At 41.7% G+C, this 24,040-nt stretch overlaps 1 protein-coding gene across 3 annotated transcripts in view; it reads left to right on the top strand.

The window, feature by feature from the left end:
• zfhx3b (zinc finger homeobox 3b) overlaps positions 1-22,920 on the top strand; it is a 214,270-nt gene extending 191,350 nt beyond the window's left edge. For all 3 annotated transcript variants that reach the window (XM_070960027.1, XM_070960036.1, XM_070960019.1), the window contains 5 exons: positions 2,834-2,970; positions 3,520-3,720; positions 9,325-9,448; positions 10,042-15,609; positions 16,142-22,920. In XM_070960027.1, coding sequence (XP_070816128.1) covers positions 2,834-2,970; positions 3,520-3,720; positions 9,325-9,448; positions 10,042-15,609; positions 16,142-17,871 — 7,760 coding nt within the window. In that variant the 3' untranslated portion in view covers positions 17,872-22,920. The remainder of the gene's footprint in view (positions 1-2,833; positions 2,971-3,519; positions 3,721-9,324; positions 9,449-10,041; positions 15,610-16,141) is intronic.
• Positions 22,921-24,040: the final 1,120 nt, after the last annotated feature.

The raw sequence follows: 24,040 nt of genomic DNA, 5'->3' as shown, positions 1-24,040 counted from the left end.
TAATCCATGCTTACTTTCTGTGCTGTATGTATACACTTAATCGCTGTGGCACAAGCCCTCAGTTACCTGCTCGTTTCCAATGAATGGAAATTATACATTAAGTTGTATTAGATGCCATACTTCTTTCTTTCAGTCCCATGCACAGCTTTTTTTTTTTTTTTTTTACAATTAAGAGCAGGTGCTTAAAACTGTTGCTATCTGATATAATAGTAACAGCTGCTGATGGGCTTAGGCTGCTGTTTGTCTGTTCCTTTGCTTTCCTCATTGCTTGTCCCATGACTTAAAGAACAGTTAGTTTTCCTTTCCTACATTGTATCTTTGAGACCTCTGGTGAGAAGTCAAACATTGCCGATTATATTACAGAGCTGCTGATGCAGAGGCAAAAGCCATGATGCAGAGATCAGTGTTTCCTAACTGAATCAATATGCCAGCTGAAAGAGAAATATATATATTTTGAAGGAAAACATTTTGTCAGGATTTAATGGAATTACGACCCCCAAACTTAAATAATATATATAAATATTGGCATGATTGTCCTCTTACATGTGAGCAACTAGGTTGTTGAAATTTGAAGGTGACCACAGATGAATGTCCTTGTTTTCCTCGAGAGATGAGTCCAGGGAAGTCAGAGCAGACTGAAGAGGAGTTGAGGAGGAGGAGGAATTGGTGAGGACACTACCATGACTGAGAGGTTAATGTCAGGGAATGGGAGGTTCCTTTTGTTTAACATTCCCTTTGTTTATTGGCGGATGTGTTTAATAGGATTGACTGTGACTGGACCCTAATAGGGCCTCCCTGGCTGATCCCGATGTCTCTGGGAGATCTTGCAGGCTGCTCTGTCCAAAGCCAGGTCCCCCACTGGATAATCAGCTCAACTGCCCTCGTCCTGATTGGAGCTGACATTTTAATGTCTGGAACAGGAGCGTGGTCAGCCCCGCTTAACCTGACCCCCCGCCAAACCACCCCTCCCCTACCAATGCCCTCTGTTCTCAATTTGCCCTTCTAGGACTGTACAAATCAGGCCAAATTCAATCTTTATGGGTTTGTTAGGGGTTGTAAGATACCCCCTTAAGTTTCACAGTGAACTCTTTCCACTGGTGACAAAGCGTGGTGCGACTGCAGCTCCCCCACGCAGGCTCCATGTGGTTTCAGCTCCTTTGTGAGCCCGTGCTTACTGGAGTGCTGAAGTGTGATGCGGTTCTGTGTGCCACCTCTAGTTTCCCTTTTTCTGGTAGTTATTGTAGAAGTTTTATTTCCTCTGCAGACATGGAAAGAAAAATATGATATTTTGTTGATATTATCGTTGTTTGCGTCAAAAGGATGATCTGATTAGTGATAAAAGCTGCGTTTCCACCACAGGAACTTCTTCCTGGGACTAGAAACCTCTGTAGGAACGTTTCTACTGCAGGGACAAGTCTAAAGTAAGTTCTGTCCAAAAAAAAAAAAAGTCCCTTCTTGAGGGAGTCTTTCGACCACAGTGGAAATGCAGGCAACAAGGGGCTGAAGGAACCTTCAGTTCCTGGAACTAAACATTCTGGGTACTTTGGATGGAAACGCAGTTTTAGTTTGTGAGCCAATGAAACACTTCAGGCAACAACATACTGTTGATGACCTGTTGATGAAATCTTTCCAAAAGCTGGCAGTCACCAAACAATGGCTGTAGCCCTTTTGTTACATTTCCACAGACGGAGCAGTAAAGCATGGCTGCATCTTGTGAATATTCCTTGGTATGACTGATCATCAGTCTGATGCCATCTTTGAGCCCAATGCCATGTTTTTATGTCTTGAAAATCTTCAAGTTAAGTGAAAGCTCATTGTATTATGCAGCCTAGCTTTGAGGAAATATCAAGATTTGCTGAGGGGTTTGAAAAGAGGTTTTCTTGCTGTCCTTTTTTTCTCTTTGTCACAGTCCACTTCCTCAGAACTACAACACACTGGAGAAGGCTTAGCTGGTTACAGAAATTCCCCTGCTTATGGAAACAAAGAGCTGAGGAATTTTCTAAGCTTAGTCAAACCGTAGGCACTGCTTGATTTTAAAAGAAAAAAAAAATCTTTTTTTGATCCCTTAAAAATGGCCTTTAGAATTAATCCAACTTTTGGCAAAGTAAAACTGTAACTATTGGTCAAGATAACAAAAATCAGAATTTTACCATCTTCCTCTGCTCTTTCTTTCTATCCTTTTTGTGACAATAAGGACAAAAAGCTGTACAATTGTTAAGCTTTGGTCTCAAGTATACTGCACATTAGCTGACATTTGAACATCACACATATGTGAGACATGAACAGCCATAAACTGTAAGATGTATTTGAGGAAAAGCAATTACAGAAACAAGTTGTGTTTAAAGTCTTAGACTGATGTGAATCTCTATATCCTTCTCACTGTATGTTTGGATACTTTGTCTCAAGTTTAGAAACTCATGTGGACTGCAAATATGGATAATGGTGAAAAGTAAAGTTGCACCCTGTGGCAAATTAATATTTTTATTAGCTGTTTGTGGTGTAGTATAATATCCTGACAAGCCAGCCTTGAGAGAGGTAACCCATCAGAGCACGTTGGCTGCGAGTTTCCCTGCAGCAGCATGGAAAGACAAGTAAAAAGTGTGTGGTATTTTTTATCGGTGGACATGTGTTGCATAACAACACTTTCTCTGCCCAATGCCCATTAAATGCATTTATATCACATTTAAGAAAGACATTCCAAAGCCCTTTATCCATGGTGTTATTGATTGACCCTGCTCCCAGGCTGCCAAGTCCTCACCTTGTCTTGACATGTCTGCTCTCCTCTCTTTATCCCTCCTTGTTTGTGTGCGTCTGTGAATTTGTGGATGTTCAGCAGTGTCCGGCCATTTGGAGCAGCACCAGACAGATTCCCCAGTCCCCTCCAAAAGGCCCTCTTCGCAGTCAGAGACCTCCGAGAGCACGCTCTCCTCAAAGCGTCCCAGGACGGCTGAGAAGAGTGCTGCGGAGCAGGTGGGTTACAAACCACAGGATTCTGATAACACTGATGTCTTCAGATGTTCATAAATCTCTTTGAATTAGAGGATTCATGCTAAAGGTCATCTGCTTCTCAATTACCAAGCCCTCATTAAAAGCTTGAAACTTAGACATCAATTAAAAGAAGAAATTTAAAATATTCTTCTGATAATTTTTTCAGTTATTTAGTTAGTTATCTCACCGGCACTTTTCATATCATGCAGACTTCTTTTTCAAATTTACTCAAAATTATTTTAACCTTTCTGCTGCAGTTGCACTGCTAATTGTGTATAAGGTGGAAAATCGATATAGCATTTGACAGATGAGAGCACTTTGAAGTGGGTGCCAGCTCTCAGTGGTGCTCAGTATTACACAGTTGTCTGTGATCAGAGGGATCTGCCTGCTTGAGGGAAGGGGGCCCCAATCTTCTTCCTGATCTGCAACTCCTCTCCAAGCTGGCCCACCATGCTCACAGCACCCATTTTGTTCTATTAACCCTCTGTGGATCTGTTTACCCCCCTTCCCCCTGTCTCTGCCTTCAATCAGATGTACCAGTGCCCCTACTGCAAGTTCACCAACACGGACCTGAATCGCCTCAGAATGCACGTGATGACGCAGCACTCTGTCCAGCCCATGTTGCGATGCCCGTTATGCCAAGACATGCTCAACAACAAGATCCACCTGCAGTTCCACCTCACACACCTCCACAGTGTGGCTCCTGACTGTGTTGATAAGCTTATTGCCACAGTAAGTCCTGTGTTGTGTGATTAGTTTTCCTTTTTTTTTTCTATTTCTCAGACAGCAATGCTTTTGATTCCTTTTCTTTACCAGCCTGCATATTTCAAGGTAACCTGAAGTTGGCCTGTGTTTTGTTAGATCGGTATGTATTAGCTTGGCACGGCAAGTACACATTCTTTATTCTGGTCTTCCAGCGCTATAGCAAATGGAATGTGTAAGTACTTTAGGTAATGCATTATCCAAAGTTTGTATAAGTCGGAATTGCAGGGCAGGAAAGGCACAATAGATTAACAAATGTATGGCCTTGCCACCTGGGTAAGCTGTATTGTATACATAGCACCAATCTAAGTTTTGATTCCCATTTCTCTATCCATTCTGCCACATATTGTGGCTGCCATTATTTCCACTGTCATTTCTCTTTTGTGTTAGAGGCAAGGAAACCACAGCCAGCTGAAGCTGTGCTGTATAGGCCCAATATATAGCTATTTATACACTATATGTCCAGTAAGATTGCGCACTGTGGGTCAGGTCAAGGACCAGTGTAAGGATTCAGCAATGCCAAGAAGATGAGTCACTTGCTCTTAATCAATCCCTCACCCTGGAGTGGCTGCCTGGCTGTGAGAACAATTATCATTCCTGTCTTCCCTCCTCTAAATTGCCGACATTCACTCCTTTATCAAACACAAAGAATGCTGTTAATTGTGAAATGGCTGCAGGCAATCCCATTGGTTCATTGGGAATGATCGGGCCTTTTTAAGATGCATATTTTTCTCCTCTTTTTCATTGTCTTAATGTGCCCATCACCAGAGAGCCCTTTTTACAGCTTTCTTCTAATCACAGTCATTTGGGGAGGGGGAACTCATAATCTGTTTTTGTATTTTTTTTTAATGATTTCAAGACGAGCGGGTCTCTTAGCTCCCAGATCATTTATTGCTATGCTGACATTCTTGCCACGTCTATGATCACCTGTGTGCAAGTCAAAACAAAGCCTTTCATTATGAATATGTTAAAATAATTGTGACACAGATTAATCAAAATTTAATGAACAGTTTTCCCGCTTCATGAAATTCAACTAAAAGCAATGGAAATGTTATTACGCAGGGCAAATCAGTATGTAATCAAGTCTCATATAAAAAAATGCTAATATGTATAGACTGTGCAGAAAACAAAACACTTCTTCAGGTTCCCTTCAACAGGAAATAAGATAGAAAATTTGCAGTGTTTGTAGTTCGAGTCATGCAAGTTAGAGTCCTAACTTCAGGACTCTCAAGTCCTGAAGTTAGATTTATGTCAGCTGCAATGCAATGATGCACCCTTTTCTACCCAGAGACAAAACTTCCATTGCTTCCTTTAATACTCATCAATAGGAAATAAAATTTTATTTGCCCTGTTTTCTTATAAATCACTGAGCAAATCTTTGTGCTGTTCTATCATGTGAAGCTAAATAGCTTGCTGGACAATCACAGAGTAAAACATTGCTCCGTCTGCTGCCTCGCCATCTTCATCTTCCATCTAGAAAGTAAATGGCAAGCACATTAGTATGGTAGACAGCAATATTTATTTCTTTTATAGAGGTGGTAATGTGCTGAACCACTACAAGAGGGCTGTGATAGAACAGAGGTAATATAACACACATTAAAGCTAGCACCTTTTTATAACTGCTGAATGCAGATGGAAAGGTACTTTATCCTTTTCACATGTCTTAGGAGAAGCGCCTAATTAATTCTGAAATAGGTGACTTTTATTTCTTGCCAAGCATGCATAATGATGTGTTCATTCTCCCACCCTTCATCCCCTCATCTACCTATCTTCTTTGCACTCCCTCTTTTCCTTCCCTACACATGACTCTCTCATCACTGTCTCATATACAATGCATATATACAGTACAGTCTGTCTATCTGGCTGTATATCTATCTCATATACACACTCCTCACTCTGTCTAATTTTCTGTCTGTGTAAGATAGGGGTAATGAAAATAATTGTGCTTCATTAATTCTGAGTCAGGCTGGATGATAGCCATTTTGAACTATGTTTGCCAATTTGGTGGTTCAAATTAAAAGTGACCTTGGGATACTCTGCTCTTTCCCCTAATCGCCTAATGAAGCAGTTGTCTAGAAACAGTCCACTTTGTAATTTAAATGATTGCTTTTTTTGTTGTTTTGTGACTTTCTGTGCTGGTTGTTTTCATTTTCCACTTTTCATTTTGAAGAAATAGAGAGCTAACAAAAATAAGAAAAAGGAGATGACTGCATGTTTTCTGCTAAACCATCCAACCATATCGTGCTGTACTTTGTGATGGAAATTGCTAACTGTTCTACTTAACCTTGAAACTCCTGTTGCTTGAGGATGAATCTGTTCTATTTGGATGTGGCCTGTAGGCCATATGACATTCTACAGTACACTGTGTTTCACCGTGCCTATTAGAGGGGTAATTAGAAAGCATATGGTACATATTGTAAATTAACCAAAGTGTTGACCATACAGATCTGACACTCCACTCTCAGACGTATATTTCAATCACTGAAATATAAATTACTTATCAAATTTTATAATTTTTATTCATTGTGAATTTACTATGTGTATTATTGTATGTGTAGATACAGGAAGGTGGGGTGGGGGGTGCCAGGGCTGCAGCCCCCCAAGTGGCGGCTGGTAAGAATCTTAGCTGCAACAGTAGTAATTTAAAGTTAGTTAAAGCAGGCAGGCTAACTTAAACTGATTTATCAGTTTGTGTGTTTCATAGGATTAAAATAGGATTACATCATTAAAACTGAGCAGGAAAAGTGTCCAACTTCACTACATTGTGTTGCTCTGAGCCACTGGCTAACAGGGAATAATTTACCAGTTGTTTACATTTGTTGTGCGACTTGCCAGCAGATCTTCATGTGGAATGTTGTGGCTGATAAGTGACACAGACTTTCCAAATGAGAACACAAACATTGTTTGTTTGTTTTTTTTAATTATTATTATTATTCGTGTGTAGCTGCTAGCCTAGTGAGTAGTTGTGTGTGTTACTGCCATTGTCATTGTTACTGTCACGACTGACATTGCCACAGAGCCCCCATTCTGCACTAGAAATACATGTCAGCACACTGTATGGTCAGTTGGCGCCCTCCCTTTTAAAACATTTTCCCCTGCCCCTGACTGTATGTACAGATATTACTTGAAAGGACAACCTATGAGTCTTTGATTGAAATGTGGAAAGTGTCTAAAAATTTAGATTCAGCAGCAAAATACCAAAAAGGGGAGGGATACGGTGGGGTGGGAATTGAAATGCAACATGTAGAGTGAAGCTGATTACTTTGTTTGTGAAGTTAATTGAAGGAAGGTGAAGAAGATGGGGTCTCATCTTCCAGCCTCTCCCGGTTTCAGCCAATGACTATGGTTAAATAGGGAACTGTTAATTAGTGATAGCGAGGAATTATCAGGTTTTAGGTTTGAAAAGAGGCAATCAGAGGGGGAAAAGGGAAGAAAGTTGGGGCAGAGCAGCAGGAATAAACAGAGGCTGCTGCCGTTCACACATGATTGGTTCCAACCTTTTGAGAGCAGGGGGAACTTGGGCTCCTCTCTGTACTTTTGTAATCAATACTTATTCGTCCTTGAAATGTTCCAATTAGAAAAGTAAAAAGTAAAGAACTTCATTTTTAAATTAAAAATGCTTTCCCTTTTGTCAGCAATTAAAATGTTTTTCTTTTCATTTTACCATTTTATTAAGGAGCTTGAAGCCTAATAAAGCAATTCCTAATTTCATTGGTACTGAAGCTACAGTAGCTTTAAAACTGTAAGATGGCTGAATATAGTTTACCTACTTCCCATTTGTTACAGTAGTGGTATGGCTGTATGTGTTTCCTGTGTTTCAAAGCCTCTGTGCCAGCATTAGAATAGAGGCCTCTGCTGTGGGGACTGTTGGTCTTGCTGCCTGTCAGCCTGGCATTTTGTGTTGCTGTTGAAAGTTTGGACAGAATGCAAAATTTTGCTAATTGAATGTGATGCCAGCAACACATTTCAAAGACGTTGGGACAAGGGCAAATAAAGACTGGGAAAGAAGTTGTGTAATGCTCCAAAAACACCTGTTTGGAACATTCCACATGTAAACAGGTTCACTGGTAACAGGTGATAATGTCCTGATTGGGTATAAAAGGGTCCTCCTCGAAAGACTTGTCGTTCACAAGCAAGGATGGAGCAAGGTTTTTTCTTTGTGAACACATGATTGTATAAAGGATGTTACTACATGGTTTCGGGAACACTGTAAAACACAGTCAGTAAACACAGTTCATCTGCAAACAATTGCATTGAGTTTTTATTTGTGTTTTATACAGCATCCTAACTCTTATGGAACCGGGGATGTAAATTCCATGGATTTGGTTGTTTTAAAGGTGTCTTTCTGCGGCTGATTTGGGTCAGTAGTGAAGTGTTGTTTGACCCATAGGACTGCCTAGGGGTGAGGTACAACAGATGGGGGGCTCATCTGGGATTGAGCATCCACAAGGTTCCATAAATGTGAGTTTTGTGTGTATCTAGCAGCCTTTGAGTGTAGTGGTCTTGTTTTTGATGTATCTCTGTGTGGGGCACTCTTCAGTGTATTGCAGTTGGCTTATTCTTCGGTCTTAGGCAATGAATTGAGTTCGGTGTTTAAAGTCGCCTTGAGTTCAGCAAACCCCTGAAGACTAGCTAGATTAGCTTGTTTCCCTAGTTTTTGCACCTTTTCTTTTTGTGTGATATGGCCCTTGTTTGGGCACTTTGTCTTAAATATATAAAATACTTCTGTGCAGAGTAACGTGACACTTTTGGTCTGTGGCTGTTACATGCACTTTTTCTGTTATTGTTTTTGTGTTGGTAAAGTAGTAACTGTCTTATATTTTGTTTTGTGGTGTTTCTTCTTTTCACCTAATGCTGGTAACAATTTTAGTGGGAGTGGCACGCACTGATTTGGCTACTTGTGTGGTTGCTGCTCATTCGATGAGAGCGTGTTTGTTCCACATTTGACCCAAGTTGACGCCTTTGGTCAACAGTAATATTGTTTGCCCACATGTACTAGATCTGATTGCTCATTGAGGTACACCTGGCCTGGGAATGATGTATTTAAAAGCTCCTATGCTGGAAACTTGTAATGGTTTGGGTTGTTTTTAAAGGTGTCTGTGGTGATTTTGGTCAGTGGTGGAGTGTTATTCGCTCCGTAGTGGGTGTCTAAGATTGGGTCATAACAGTCATCAGGTCTCCCTAATAAACGTTTTTACTGTATGACACAAGGTGCATCATCTTAATTCGATACATGCCAAAGCATAGGACTGAAACGTCACATTCTGTGCAAATATGGTCCTGATTGTGTGTATGCACATGTTCATATGCCCTTGTTGAAGGATGCATATGAAAATAACATAAAAATATGAGCGTCTCAGCACTGACTCTCTTGGTCGTTGTTTGTCAATGACCCTCAGTGCTGTGTAAAAACATTCCAGTATAAATTATTAATCTGTGATGGTCAGAGTTCCTCCATGTCATGGCAACTACTTTGTGCAGCCTCGTTTGCATCTGTAGTTTTAAATTAAGAAATTGCGTTATCACTCAGCAAGATTGTTCACGCTAGAATTCCTTTGTTCTTTGTTTTTCCAGGTAACAGCAAGTGAAGTACTGCCAGCAAGCATGTTCATACCTGTACCTGGTCCAGAAAGAGAGTCCCAGAGCACCACTCATGGCACAGCCAACTCTAACTCTGAAGATACAAAGAAGCAAGCTGGTTAGTATCTGACTTTGTTAGAAATTTGGGGGTTAATTGATGTCACCTTCTTCCACATATGAAATCCTGTTATTTTTTTTCTAAAAACATATCAGTAGTGTCACCTGTATGTTCTGTAGTGAGCATATGATCACACTGGGCATCATGGCTGAGTGTACAATAAATGGGATTGAACAGATATTTTTAACTTTATAAATGTGTGCACATAGTGAGGCAATATGAAGTCAGTAATTGTTGTTGCATAAACTGGAAATAAAGAATCAATTTTCATGTCTTTTAGTGTTTTACAACAGAATTATGTTGTATGTAATGGTTTAATTATATTTTTCACAGACTGTGTAATGAAAGACAATGCACCTTTTCATGCTTTCATGCATTTCAAGGCCTTCATTCACAACAATACAATAAGAATGATAGTTGGTATTCACAGGCCTTGTCACTGTCTTTTCATTTGGTTTCCAACTTCCCTAGTCTGATAACACAATGAGTGCTTTGATGTTTACTGACATTCCTGTGGAAATTGTAAACTTTGCAAACTTTAAACTTAACCACCTAATGGAATTGCTCTCTTATTTGGGCTTATTTATTCACAGATGCGTCAGATGCTGATCCAGAGAAGGGGGTGTCACTCCCTACAGAAATAGCTGAAGCTCGCAAGTCACCCCTGGATGATCAGCAATCAGAGAGGGATGATGCCACAGGATTCCTGTGCTGGAAGAAAGGCTGTAATCAAGTGTTCAAGTCCTCCAACTCTCTCCAGATGCACTTCAATGAAGTGCACAACAAAAGGCCCCAGTTGCCTGTTTCAGATCGCCATGTCTACAAGTACCGCTGTAACCAATGCAGCCTGGCCTTCAAGACTGTAGAGAAACTGCAGCTGCATTCACAGTACCATGTGATCAGGGCAGCCACCATGTGCTGCCTCTGCCAGCGAAGCTTCAGAACACTACAGGCCTTAAAGAAACATTTAGAAACCAGCCACCTGGAGTTGAGTGAAGCTGATATCCAGCAGCTTTATGGGGGCTTATTGATGAATGGTGATATTATGGTAATGGCTGACCCATCCCTTGGTGAGGATCCTGGAAGTCTGGGAGAAGATGACAAAGAAGGAGATGAAAGCGATCCAGAGGAAAAGCAAAGCCCAACAGGCAGTGACAGTGGCTCACTGCAGGAAGATTCTGGATCTGAACCTAAACGTGCTTTACCATTCAGAAAGGGCCCCAACTTTACTATGGAGAAGTTCTTGGATCCATCTCGCCCTTTCAAGTGTACTGTCTGCAAAGAGTCTTTTACACAGAAGAACATTCTTCTGGTTCACTATAACTCTGTTTCCCACCTGCACAAGGTGAAGAGGGCTCTACAGGAGTCCGCTACTGGCCAGCCTGAGCCCACCAGCAGCCCTGACAACAAGCCATTCAAGTGCAGCACTTGTAATGTGGCATATAGCCAGAGCTCTACTCTGGAGATCCACATGCGCTCTGTTCTACACCAGACCAAAGCTAGAGCAGCCAAACTTGAAGCAGCAGGAGGGATCACGAGTTCTGCAAGTGCAAGTGGTTTAAGTGGCGGGGGGTCCAGCATCAGCACTTCAACATCTAGTCCAAGCCCAGCCAGCAACTCAACTACTAGCTCTACCAACCACAGTTCTTCTGGGTCTCAAACAGCCCAGAGTATTCTTGGAGGAAACCATATGAGCCAGACTCATAGCATTGAAAGCCTAGGGAATTCTTCAGTGAGTTGCCATTCTTCACCATCTGAGAACCACGAAGTAAAAAAGTCTAAATTTACAGACATGATGTCTGCTAGGGGGCAACAACAGCAGCTTCAACAACAACAGCAGTTAGCTCAGGCTCAAGCCCAAGCTCAAGCCCAACTTCAGCAAGAGCTCCAGCAGCAGGCTGCTCTTTTACAATCACAGCTATTCAACCCAGCACTTCTGCAGCACTTCCCAATGGCAACTGATGCACTTCTCCCCCTTCAACAGCAACAGTTGCTATTCCCTTTCTACATCCCCGGAGCAGAATTTCAGCTGAACCCAGAGATTAACATCAGTAACTCACTTGGCCTTGCAGGATCCTCCACCTCCTCGATGCTGGAAGATCTAAAAAACTCAGCGCAGCAGAGTTGCTTGCAGCAGCAGTTGATGCACCACCACCTTCAGCAGCAACATCAGCAACAACAGCAGCAGCAGCAGCAGCAGCAACAACAACAACAACAGCAGCAGCAGCAGCAGCAACAACAACAGCAGCAGCAGCAGCAGTCTCACTCACAGGCTCAGGGCCAGTTGGCATTACTGCAACAGAGTGCATCTCTCCAGCATGCTGAAAAAAAGCAGAGACATTCCTCCTCTCAGAATGAGAAAGACAGAGAAATACAAAGAGAGAAGGACACAAATGAGAGAAATGAGGAATATGTTAACAGAGATTCTACAGATAACAGGTCAAAAGAAAAGAAGGACATTCAGCATATTTCAATAAACATGAACCACGATACTGGCTTGCCGCCACCAAGGATTGCCTCAGATGCTCGAGGAAATGCAACCAAAGCCCTGCTGGAAAATTTTGGGTTTGAGTTAGTCATTCAGTACAATGAAAATAAACAGAAAGCTCAGAAAAAGACAGCTGGACCTACAGGGTCAAGTGGTCCAGGTGGGTTAACAAGAGTGGTGGACCCCATTGAGGGATTAGAGAAACTGGAATGTGAAGCCTGTGGCAAGCTGTTTTCAAACATACTGATTCTAAAGAGTCACCAGGAGCATATCCACCAGGCTTTCTTTCCATTTCGATCCCTTGAGAGATTTGCCAAGGAATACAGAGAGCATTATGATAAACTTTATCCACTGAGACCCCCTACACCAGAGGCTGCTCCGGCTCCTCCACCGCCTCCTCCTCCACCTCCACCTCCTCCTCCACCCCAAAGAGCTCCCACACCAAATATTCCTGTCTCTGCTGCCTCACTCACACCTCCAACTGTACCTCCCCCACAACCGCAAGTTCCAATGGCCCAAATTCCCATGCCAATGGATTTGCCCCTGTTCTCACCACTCATGATGCAGCCCATGTCTCTTCAGTCCTTGCCCACTCAGTTGCCTCCCCAGTTACCATCTGTTGAGCCAAGCCTGGCCTCAGACCTGGCCCAGCTCTATCAACAACAGCTCACACCAGCCATGCTCCAGCAGCAGCAGAACAAGAGGCCACGGACACGCATCACAGATGACCAGCTTAGGGTCCTGCGACAGTACTTTGATATCAACAATTCACCCAATGAGGAGCAGATTAAGGAGATGGCAGACAAGTCAGGGCTGCCACAAAAAGTCATAAAACACTGGTTCAGAAACACCCTTTTTAAAGAGCGGCAGCGCAACAAAGACTCGCCATACAATTTTAATAATCCTCCAACCACAACTCTAGAAGAACCAAAAGTTGACTCTAAACCCCCTTCCCCTGAGCCTCAGAGACATGATTTAAGTGGAAGTAAGAGATCATCCAGGACAAGGTTTACTGATTACCAGCTAAGAGTGCTGCAAGACTTCTTTGATGCCAACGCCTATCCTAAAGATGACGAATTTGAACAGCTGTCCAACCTTCTGAGTCTCCCCACGCGTGTTATTGTTGTGTGGTTCCAAAATGCTCGCCAGAAGGCAAGGAAGAATTATGAAAATCAGGGCGATGGAGGAAAAGATGGTGAAAGACGAGAATTGTCAAATGACCGCTATATTCGCACCGCAAATCTGAACTATCAGTGCAAGAAATGCAGTCTGGTTTTCCAGCGAATATTTGATCTAATAAAACACCAAAAGAAGCTGTGTTACAAAGATGAAGATGAGGATGGACAATATGACAGCCAAAATGAGGATTCACTGGATCTTTCCAATGAATGTTTTACTCCCTCTGGGTCTTCCTGTCACACCCCAATGCCCTCCTCTTCAAGTCTCTGTCCACTTCCTCCCTCCACTTCAGCATTCTCACACCTCCCATCCACTGAGAAAGAGGAGGCATCACCAGCAACCACCTCAAACCTCTATGATGAGAAGCCCAAGCAGTTACCAGAAATTTCTGTTGATCCAAGAGAAAATCAAACTTCTATTAAGCAGGAAATTGTGCATCAACCCCAGTCTGAGTCACAACACCATAGACCTCAAAGAGAAGAGAAGATTCAAACTATTTCCAAGTCCATCAAACATTCATCTTCTTTCTCTCAGAAGCAACAGCAGTGTGGTCCCTCAGCCTCTCAGACAAACCAGGCCTCATCACAAGGCTCTCACATGGCCCTCAATGCACACCTGTCTTCTGCCACACAACAACTGGCACAACAGTTGATCCCATACCAGTGTGAGCAGTGCAAGATTGGCTTTCCCTCCTTTGAGCACTGGCAAGAACACCAGCAATTACACTTCCTTTCTGTGCAAAATCAATTCATCCACCCTCAGTTCCTTGACCGTCCAATTGACATGCCTTTCATGCTGTTTGATCCCAGCAACCCTCTCCTGGCGAGTCAGCTACTCTCTGGGGCAATGCCACAGATTCCCAGCAGCTCTGCCACCTCTCCGTCCACCCCCACTTCCACCATGAACTCCCTGAAGAGGAAGTTAGAGGAGAAAGCTGGCACTAGCCCAGGCGAGAATGACAGCACAAACAGTGGAGAAGAGCCACAGAGAGACAAGCGGCTCAGAACTACCATCACACCTGAGCAGCTAGAGATCCTTTATCAGAAGTATTTATTAGATTCAAATCCTACACGTAAAATGCTTGACCACATTGCACATGAGGTGGGATTAAAAAAGAGAGTGGTCCAGGTCTGGTTCCAAAATACCAGAGCGAGAGAGAGAAAAGGCCAATTTCGGGCAGTAGGGCCAGCTCAAGCTCATCGTAGGTGCCCTTTCTGTCGTGCTCTTTTTAAAGCAAAAACTGCCCTTGAGGCACACATTCGCTCTCGTCACTGGCATGAAGCCAAACGTGCTGGATATAATTTATCTCTTGCTGGTATGTTACCTGAACAGGAGGGTATGCAAATTAAACTGGATACTCTAGAGACATCAAGTTACTCCCAACTGGCCCCATCAAACAGTGATGGTCAAAGTTCCTCCATGTCACCAGTGAACAAAAGCATGGATTTGTCTCCCAGGGCCCTACTGAGCCCTTCATCCATTAAAGTTGAGGGAATGGAAGATTTTGAGAGTGCCATGGCAAGCATGTCCTCTGTGAACCTCAGCTTTGATCAGAGCAAACTGGATAATGACGACTGTTCTTCTGTGAATACTGCCATCACAGACACAACCACAGGTGATGAGGCCATTGCTGATAATGACAGTGCTGATGCAAAGCACAGCCAAAATAGTGCTGACTACCTTTCTAAGTCTGGGGGCTCAGCCCCCATCCTTGAAAATGATGAGCAGATGTCCTCAGGGCTGGTAAGCCCTGCAACAAGCTATTATGCTAAGGACTATGAAAATGAACATATGATTGACCACAGCGAGACATCCAGCCTTGCTGACCCCTGCTCACCTAGTCCTGGAGCCTCAGGTAACAGGAGCATTGACAGCGGAGATCGACCTGGCCAAAAGCGCTTCCGAACCCAGATGACTAACCTCCAGCTGAAAGTGTTGAAATCCTGTTTTAACGACTACAGGACTCCCACCATGCTGGAATGTGAGGTACTTGGCAATGATATCGGACTTCCAAAGAGAGTGGTTCAGGTGTGGTTTCAAAATGCCCGTGCCAAGGAGAAAAAGGCAAAGCTCAACATGGCCAAGCACTTCGGAATAAATCAAACATCCTATGAGGGGCCGAAGACTGAATGCACTTTGTGTGGTGTCAAGTACAGTGCTCGCCTCTCTGTTCGTGATCACATTTTCTCCCAGCAACACATCTCTAAGGTGAAGGATACCATTGGCAGCCAGATTGATAAGGAAAAAGAATACTTTGACCCAGCCACTGTCCGCCAGCTCATGGCCCAGCAGGAGATGGACCGCATTAAGAAGGCCAATGAAGTTTTAGGACTGGCGCAGCAGCAGGCCATGCAGCAGCAGGGGATGTTTGATAACCCTGCAATGCAGGCTCTGAATCTCCAGTCAGCCTATCCAAATCTGCAAGGCATCCCACCTGTCCTTTTGCCAGGGGTTGGCAGCCCCTCTCTTTCCAGCTTTAACTCATCTAATTCAGGTACGTCATCATTTGGCATTCATTCACTGATACACAGCTAAGATCTGAGGTGCAGAGCTGCAGATGGGTTCTTCAAGTGAACTTTAAATAACTTCAGTAATCAAATATTGTACTGAAGTGTAAAACCTAGTAATCATAACAAAATAGCACTAGAACACAATATTGCTGCTATCATCACCGCTATCAGTCTGTCATCTAATTATTTATGCTGACATACATATTGTAAAAGTTGTAACATAATGTAATGGCCTTTTGCCATTGTTGACATGTGCCATTAAGTACACCATCTAATGTAACTGCCAATACTTAATTGTCAGAGCCACAAATGCCACAGTAGAGAGAAGTTACTCTGACTTTGTGAAGATGACATGAGCTTATCGTTCACATACTGATTTTCATTTTGCTTTTCTGTGTGTATGATATAATGAAATATCTTATATTTTGTTGTAGCTGAAAAGTGTGAAATAATTGTCCACCAAAGAAATATACCTATTAATTCTGACATTTCTGTCTGTATTTAACAAATTTCCAGCTTTAACTCCTCCAAAACCTTCAAACCTCCTGAACATGCCTGGTGCCAGTGTTCCCTCACCGAGCCTCCCCACGTCCGGACTGCCCAACAAGCCCCCCTCCTCATCGTCCCTTGCTGCATCCAGCCCAGCCCAGACCAACACGTCTGCTTCCCACTCAAGCCCCACCTCCACGTCCAACTCCACTTCCTCGACTACCCAGTCCAGCTCCCGGCCTGAACCCCCCAAAGAATGTGATGCTGAGAGGATAAGAGAGAAGGAGAAGCCCAAGGAAAAGACAGAGAAGCCCCCAACCCCATCATCAACTGGAAGCACCCCTGCCCCGTCCACTTCTGCTGCCAGCGCCAAGAAGGAGAAACCAGACACAGCTGTTCCTGCCACCTCTATGCCCACGCCTGGCATGGAGTATGTGGTAGACCCTGCCCAACTTCAAGCCCTGCAGGCTGCTTTGGCTTCAGACCCCACAGCTCTCCTCACAAACCAGTTCTTGCCATACTTCATGCCTGGCTTTTCCCCATATTACACCCCACAGATCCCTGGGGCTCTCCAGGGGGGCTACCTGCAACCAATGTATGGTATGGAAAGTCTCTTTCCTTACAACCCAGCATTGTCACAAGCACTGATGGGCCTGTCTCCAGGGTCCCTGCTGCAGCATTACCAGCAATATCAGCAGAGCTTGCAGGAGGCACTACAGCAGCAGCAGCGGCAGCTTCAACAGATCCAGCAGCCCAAGGCGAGCCAAACTCCAGTTCCCCCACAAACCTTGGGGGATCGCAAAGAGTCTGCCAAAGATTCAGTGAAAACAGAGGAGCAAAAGGGCAACCCCCATAGTGAACCCCCCACTTCCTCCTCCTCCTCCTCTCATAATAAAGTATCTTCTGAACAGAACGAGATGGATGGCAAAGCTGTGGACCCCCATCTAGACCAGTACATCGTCCCCAAGGTGCAGTATAAACTGGCATGCCGCAAGTGTCAAGCAGTTTTCACCAAGGAAGAAGCGGCTATTACCCACCTTAAATCTAACTGTTTTTTCGGTCAGTCTGTGGCAAACCTGCAAGAGATGTTGCTGCGTGTCCCCGGTGGCGTAGGTGCAGGGGCTGGAAGTCTCTATGACTGCCTGGCTTGTGACACTACGTTGGATGGGGAGAAAGCACTCAGTCAACACCTGGAATCGGCATTGCACAAACACAGAACAATCAAGCGATCAGCCAGAAATGCCAAAGAGCACGCTACTAGTTTATTACCTCACTCTTCAGCCTGCTTCCCCAATCCTAACACCGCATCTACCTCGCAGTCTGCCACTCATCCCATCAGCAGCCCCCCTCCCCCGCCAACAACATCAGCCACCATGCCATCCTCTGCCGTTTCCTCTTCCCTGTGCTCCTCCTCTACTACCCTACTCAACACCACAGCTGCCGGCAAACCATGGCCCCAGGCCCCTTTCTCCAGAGCTTTAGCTGGGAAGCCCAATGCCAGTCCCTCCTCTTCCTCCTCCTCTTTTCCTCCAATGTCCTCACCTTCAACGGTTACCTCAAGTTCATTGAGCACCTCAGGAGTTCAGACCTCGATACCAACAGACGTCTTTACCGACGAGTCTGACTCTGACAGCAGTCAGAAGTCAGCAGACAGGCTGGGCAGGACGGCGGAGGAGCCGCAGCAGCCTGGCTTTGTCAAAGACAGTAGTAGTTGTAGTAATCTTGCTAGTGTAGGAACAGACTCCATCAGATTGTAAAAGAGCTTTCAGTGATGGACAATATTTAAAAAACACCAAAAAAAGACAAAAAAAATCACAAATGGAAAAAAACATAAAAAGCAGCAATGTTAAAAATACATTAAAAGTATACAAACCAATTTCAGAAAAAGATGTGTAAAGACTAACTGCAATTCCAAAGCTTGTAACCAAAAATTTAAATGTTAGTGGATTGTTTTCCCATATCAACATGCTGGTTTTCGTTTTGTTTTGGGTTTTTTTGTTTTGTTTTGTTTTGTTTTTTTGTTTGTTTTTGTTTTACTCAACTGAAATACATGCATACTAATATATGAGAATAGAAAAGACTGCTGCAGTTATGTTTTTGGTAATGGTAGAGGAATGCTGTACTGTATGGCAATGGACTGCCTCAAAGTTAACAAATGGCCCAAGAACCCTTTTGAAGAAATACGCTCAACAAACTGTCCCTTTGTTTTGTAATAATTTCTACGTAATAGCACAGTCACAAAAAGCCAGTATGTACTGTATGGGAGAATAGTCTATCAGTTTTCTTGCTATTTAAGCATTCAGATACCAATGGCTTGCAAAAGAAAAAGAATAATGTAATGTCTATTTTATTCTCAGGTCAACAGCTCACAGATGTTTTTCTGTTACAGAAATCCATGTTTTACACCTTTTGTTTCCAACAGGAGATGAGCTTTTTTTCTTTTAGAACTTGATTTAATAATAGATAGTTTTAAGTTGAATAAAATTTTAATAAGGCATTGTTTCTGGGCATTCAAAAAGGGTAAATGATTTGCTGATTGTAACATTTGAAATCCTTTTAAAGTGGGGGGCGGGGGGATCACAATCCCAGTATTCCCAGACAAGGAGAGCATTGCAGACATAATAATGGGCGATAAAGAGTTTTGATTGAAAAAAAACAACCTTCTGTATTTATGATAGATATGAACATTTTTGGTGTTAAGTAGATTGTTGCATTGGAAATGAATTTAAACAGTATGGTAGGTTGAAAAAAGACTTTGTGTACATTTAGCTTTTGTATTGTCCAACTTTAAGACGCTTCATTTGATGTTGTCTTGGTCATTCCAATAGACTAGATTATGGACAGGTAATTTAACTCAACTTTGTTTCTTATTCTTAACTTCTTGGGAAACATTCACCCAAATGCCCCTCCTGACAAGGCAGGATCCTCTTAGAATTATTTAAATTTTATGGTTTGGTTGGTATTGTGCTAACCAAAGCAGAAAAGATCCTGGGTGAAATATTGAAAGTTTTATTTTATTTAATTTTTGTGTTACCTTTGTGCACTTATCACTGTCTGACTCCTATTTCTCACTCTACTTGTTCCTCTCTTCGCACTTATTTTTCTCTCCTCCTGTGTTTGTAGATATGTACACTACAAAGCAGGTCTTTTGTTCTTCATGTAGTGTGGCTACAGTCTTTATTTCATTTTGACATTTTTGTTGTCATAAATGAAAATGAAAAAAGAATACTAATAATAATTCTCACGCTTTAAGACAAAAAGAAAATCCAAAGACTAAACACTTTCACCATTGGTGCATAAATACGAGAAAAGAGGCTTCTTTATACTTGAGAATTTGTTGCTGTTTTTAGAGGAAAGAAAACAAAGTTTTAAAAGATAAAGGAGTACGCATCAGAGTTGCCGTTTTTGCTTCTTTGCAAGCAAACAGGTGGCTTTTTTACGTAAATACCAAAAACCAAAAAGGGCCCTTGTCCTTGCATTGTGGAGTAGCACCGTTACAGAGCCATTGCAGTTTGTAAGATAGAGGTTATTGATCTTTGTTTGACTTTTTTGTCACATTCAAATGTCCATTTTTTTAAGAAAATGTATAAGGTCTGGTCTTCAAGGACATACGTTTTGCTGCTAATGTAGAATTTTGAAAGAAAAAAAAGAGTAACTAGATGCATGCTCATTTTGCTTTTGGCTAAGCTTTAACTAAAACAAACAATAAACCAATTTCTTGCCTCTGCAACACCTTTCTTTTTTTTTCTTGTTGCAAAAACGGAACTTTGAAGACTGTGAATATATGTTCCAAAGGACATTTTGCCGATTTTCTTTTTGAACAGACCAATGTTTAAAGCCAATGATCTATAACGTTTGTAAAGAACAGTGCATTCCAAATATCACAATGGATTTTCTTAAGCAAGGACTGATCATATGATCATATTTCATTTAATTGCTTTTAATTGTCACAATCTTTTTTTTTTTTTTCTCTCATTTTTAAAGTGACTGTAAACTGTTGTGTAAATTTTTGCATCATTGGTTGCTGAGCAAAGTGACCTCCATATGTCATTTTGTGCTGGCATGGAACATTGCTGAAAATCCCTCCATCCAGTCAAGGTTGTTGCTCACTTGTTAAGCAAGTAATAGTGGTTACCAAAAAATGTATATAATACATCTGGTACTGATGCGTCTCATAGGTTTAGTAACATTTATGCCAGTCAACATACAACTAGTCTCAGAGGGAAATGATGGCTGTTTTGCTGAGGTGTCGTTGCCCCCTTCCTGGGAAATCCACCAGTGACTTGTCCCATGTGTCTGCAGGGTGCCACTTCCACACGTAGATTACAGGTTTTTGAGGGACATCTTCATTCCAAAGCGTTATTTCTGGAAAAAGTAGGAGGTTTTTTGAAGATGTCCCTTGATTTTAGATAGCTAGGATGCTTTCATGCCCAAAGAAGTCACCCACTTCATTTTATTGCAATGGAAATGGATGTGCATAGGTACACCCAACCTTTCACTGATGATCTAATAAACACTTTTTTTTTTTTTTTTTTTTTAAACCAAAACCAAGACATATTTAAATTTGTGAAGAACTACTTTTTGGCCACTCTTGTATAGCCAATATATTTGCCCCAATGAATACACAGCACAATCTCTAAAGTGTATTTAAAGTGCTTCATCTTACAGAACAGCGTGATTTGGTGTTAATACTGCAGCATGCTGTTGAAAGTCAGGAGATTTCGTCTGCAAGCTTGCTATTTCTCTAAAGTCCAGTTCCCTGAAATACTGTTATGTACTTTCTTATTTTGGAAAATTCTTAAGTTGTACAGTTTTTCCTCAAATATATTTGCTTTATTTTAATTTTCAGACAATGTCAGACATGTATTGTTATTTTCCTATAAGTATTTGTATTTTATTTTAGTTTCTGTATATTACTTTTTAGCATAAATTAACACTAGCTTTAATTTGAATTGCTGAAATTGAGAAAGGAAAACAAAAATATGACCTGGCCACTTTATGGTGTGATGATGTTCTTTATATTCATTGTTTCAATGATACTGTTTGCTCGCTTATTTCCAAAGTGTAATCTTTTGGGCTCTTTTGTGGAAGACAAAGTTGAGGTCTCTACATCAGATTCAGCCAGCATGGACTGTGTGTGAGTTTGTATGCCTGTGTGTGCGTGTGCGTGTGTGTGTGTGCGTGTGTGTGTGTGTGTGTGTGTGTGTGTGTGTGTGTGTGTGTGTGTGTTTCATAAGAGCCAGCATCAATTCAATTTTTTCTTGTTTGCCTTTTGTTTTTTATATGTTACACACCAAAACAAACTGAACCACAAAGCTGGATTATGAATAACTGAAATTTAGAAAAGCAAATTTTAGGAATAATGATCAGAAATGAGAATGATGAAAACGAAGCACTGAGCAGTTTTTACTTTGATTGAATATATGAATGTGGCCAAAGCTTTATGCAGTTGAAACAAAAAGAAGAAAAATTACAAGTTGTGCCCCAGATAAGTGTATATTTTATTGTGGCACAAAATGCTATCGTGGATAACTGGATCCACTGACTTACATTGGGATACTTGATTTTAATGGACAGTTACAAAGAGAGCGATAAAGACAAGGTTTTGCTGTAGAGGTCATCTTTTGCCCACTGTGAAAACAAGCGTGTACCTGTATACAGATATAGATATATTTAAAACAAGACATCAACCTTTTTTTGTTTGTTTTTGATGAAGAAGGAATGAAAAGAAAAAAAGGACTCTGGGAAGCTTTGGAGATCTTGTTAGGAGGACAAGAGAGGCTGTGGGCACACCAAAACTGGGCATGGGAGCCAAAGGCAGGCTCGAAACAGCTTTAAAACCACCTCCTTATTTGATTACTGACAACTCTGTAATGGGAATGGACTCTGGAACCAATGGACATGTGTGACACAGAGAGGAAAGTCCTTAGATGAAACTGAACTTAAGTGGCTCCAGCTGCCTCTTTCTCCTTTCTGTCTGTCTCTTTCTTTCTCCAGCTCTGCCTCTGCTTCTGCTCTTTGATGGACATTTTCCAAATTTCAGGACAGGATGGACAGAGATGCTTGCTTCATTTCTCCCAGTTCATGTTGCTACCCGTTTCATTTCCTTGTGCTTGTCTCTGGTTGACAAGTAAAGCTCTCCAGTCAAATGGCGGCTCACCCCTCTCTCTGTTCATTGCATAATCTAAAAAGAGACATGAATAACAGAGAGAGGGGACGGGTTCTCAAAGCTGTCATTTTTAAAGAGGCAGTTACACTAAAAAAGCGTATTAACCAAAATTAACAACCAAACTAACAACCAAACAACCATTTGCTCCAACTTCAAAGATGAACTGTTCCTTGGAGCTCTCTGTTCCTTTTGTGACTTCTGGTGCCACAATGTTTTTTTATGCTTTTAGTTTTTTCTTTTTGTTTCCTTGAATTACTCCTCCTTCGAGCCTCATAAGCATGGCTCTGTGGCTCCAGGCAGCCCATCCGAGGGTAGAAAAAAACAGCCTTGCAATGTACAAAAAAGAGCAAGTTAAACCAAAAATGTTGTTCTTGATGTCTTTTCTATACTGTAGTCTTGTTAGCTTTTTTGTTACTGTAATTATATGATGAAGATTTCCAAACTGTACCAAATTACATGGAAACTAACATACATACACAACCACATGGAACTTCAGACTTTTAAAGAAACTTTTGTCACAAAACCTTGTTGTCCTAGTTAAGTTGATTGTAGATGGTAATTGAATATACTCCTTTGAAAATATTTCATCAAGTATGTTTCTTGCTCATTGTGATACATTAAAAAAGTATGAGCATAAGCTGCACTGGTTTGGAGTCTCTTTGAGTGTTGTGGGATTTGATCACTTGCAGTCAACATTGGCAGAACTCAGGAAATTGAACAAATAATATTAACACTTCTCCCTTTTACTAAAAAGTTTTATTTGATCATTAAAGGCACAGCCAGTATTTACATTATTTTGTAGACAGTGTATTGTAGATATGTTCTCAAATGAGTTCAGTTCATATATTTTGTTTACATAATTCTATAATGGCTTGTTCTATGTATTTTTGCTTCCACACTCTAAACCTTTATAACTTTGTTTTTGTCAAGATCACTGATTGTGCCAAGAGACGAGGCCAAAACGAGAATACTACTGGATGTTTATAAAATATTCTCATATGAGATGTGTGGGTGTGCTGACAGTTGCTCCGTCACATAAACAACCAAATTTAGCCTCGATGGCTAACGTTCGCTACATCATAGGTTGTTTACCTGTCTGACAGATTCAGTGCCAAGTCTATTTTACAGAGTCTGAACCCCCTCTACCTTTCAAATGCTGCACCCATGCTCACTCTGGAAAAACGATACAAAGTGCACAGTAAGCACTGTGTAGTTCAGGGGGCCTGGGAGTTTGGACCATTCCCAATGAAAATAGAGTACGACCAGTTCTGCCTATTAAGCAAAATTTAATTTTCAGCAACCATTCAGTTACAGTAAAAGAGGGGCAGGCATTGTTCAGCAACACTTGTGAGCCCCTGGTGATTTGTTACAGTCAATTTGTACCAAGAGTCAGTAAGACATTACTATGTGTAATTGTACCTTAAAATCTTTTGTGTTGTTAAAACTGTAATGACATACCACTGTTTTAATTAATATTTAGAGTGACCTTGTCAGATTGCTTCAGCCTCTGAAATTCTATCTGGCCATGTGTTAAGTCTATATTTAGAGTGCCCTGGCCTAATTTACGTGTATTAAGCAACAATTGTAAACTTGGTCTCAATTAGAGGTGGCTGTGTGTAACTAATGTCATAAGAAGCATGGAAAAATGTAACCTGAAATGAGATGCATTGTACAGACTAAGATTTAATAAGAGAAGAAATGCTTCTTCAATAATTTCTGTTAAAAGTGAATCAAAACTGTGAATTTGAATAGCCACA

The sequence above is a fragment of the Chaetodon trifascialis genome, chromosome 1, assembly GCF_039877785.1.
Source record: "Chaetodon trifascialis isolate fChaTrf1 chromosome 1, fChaTrf1.hap1, whole genome shotgun sequence".
Lineage (NCBI taxonomy): Eukaryota > Metazoa > Chordata > Actinopteri > Chaetodontiformes > Chaetodontidae > Chaetodon > Chaetodon trifascialis.
This window is presented reverse-complemented; position numbering and strand designations above follow the sequence as displayed.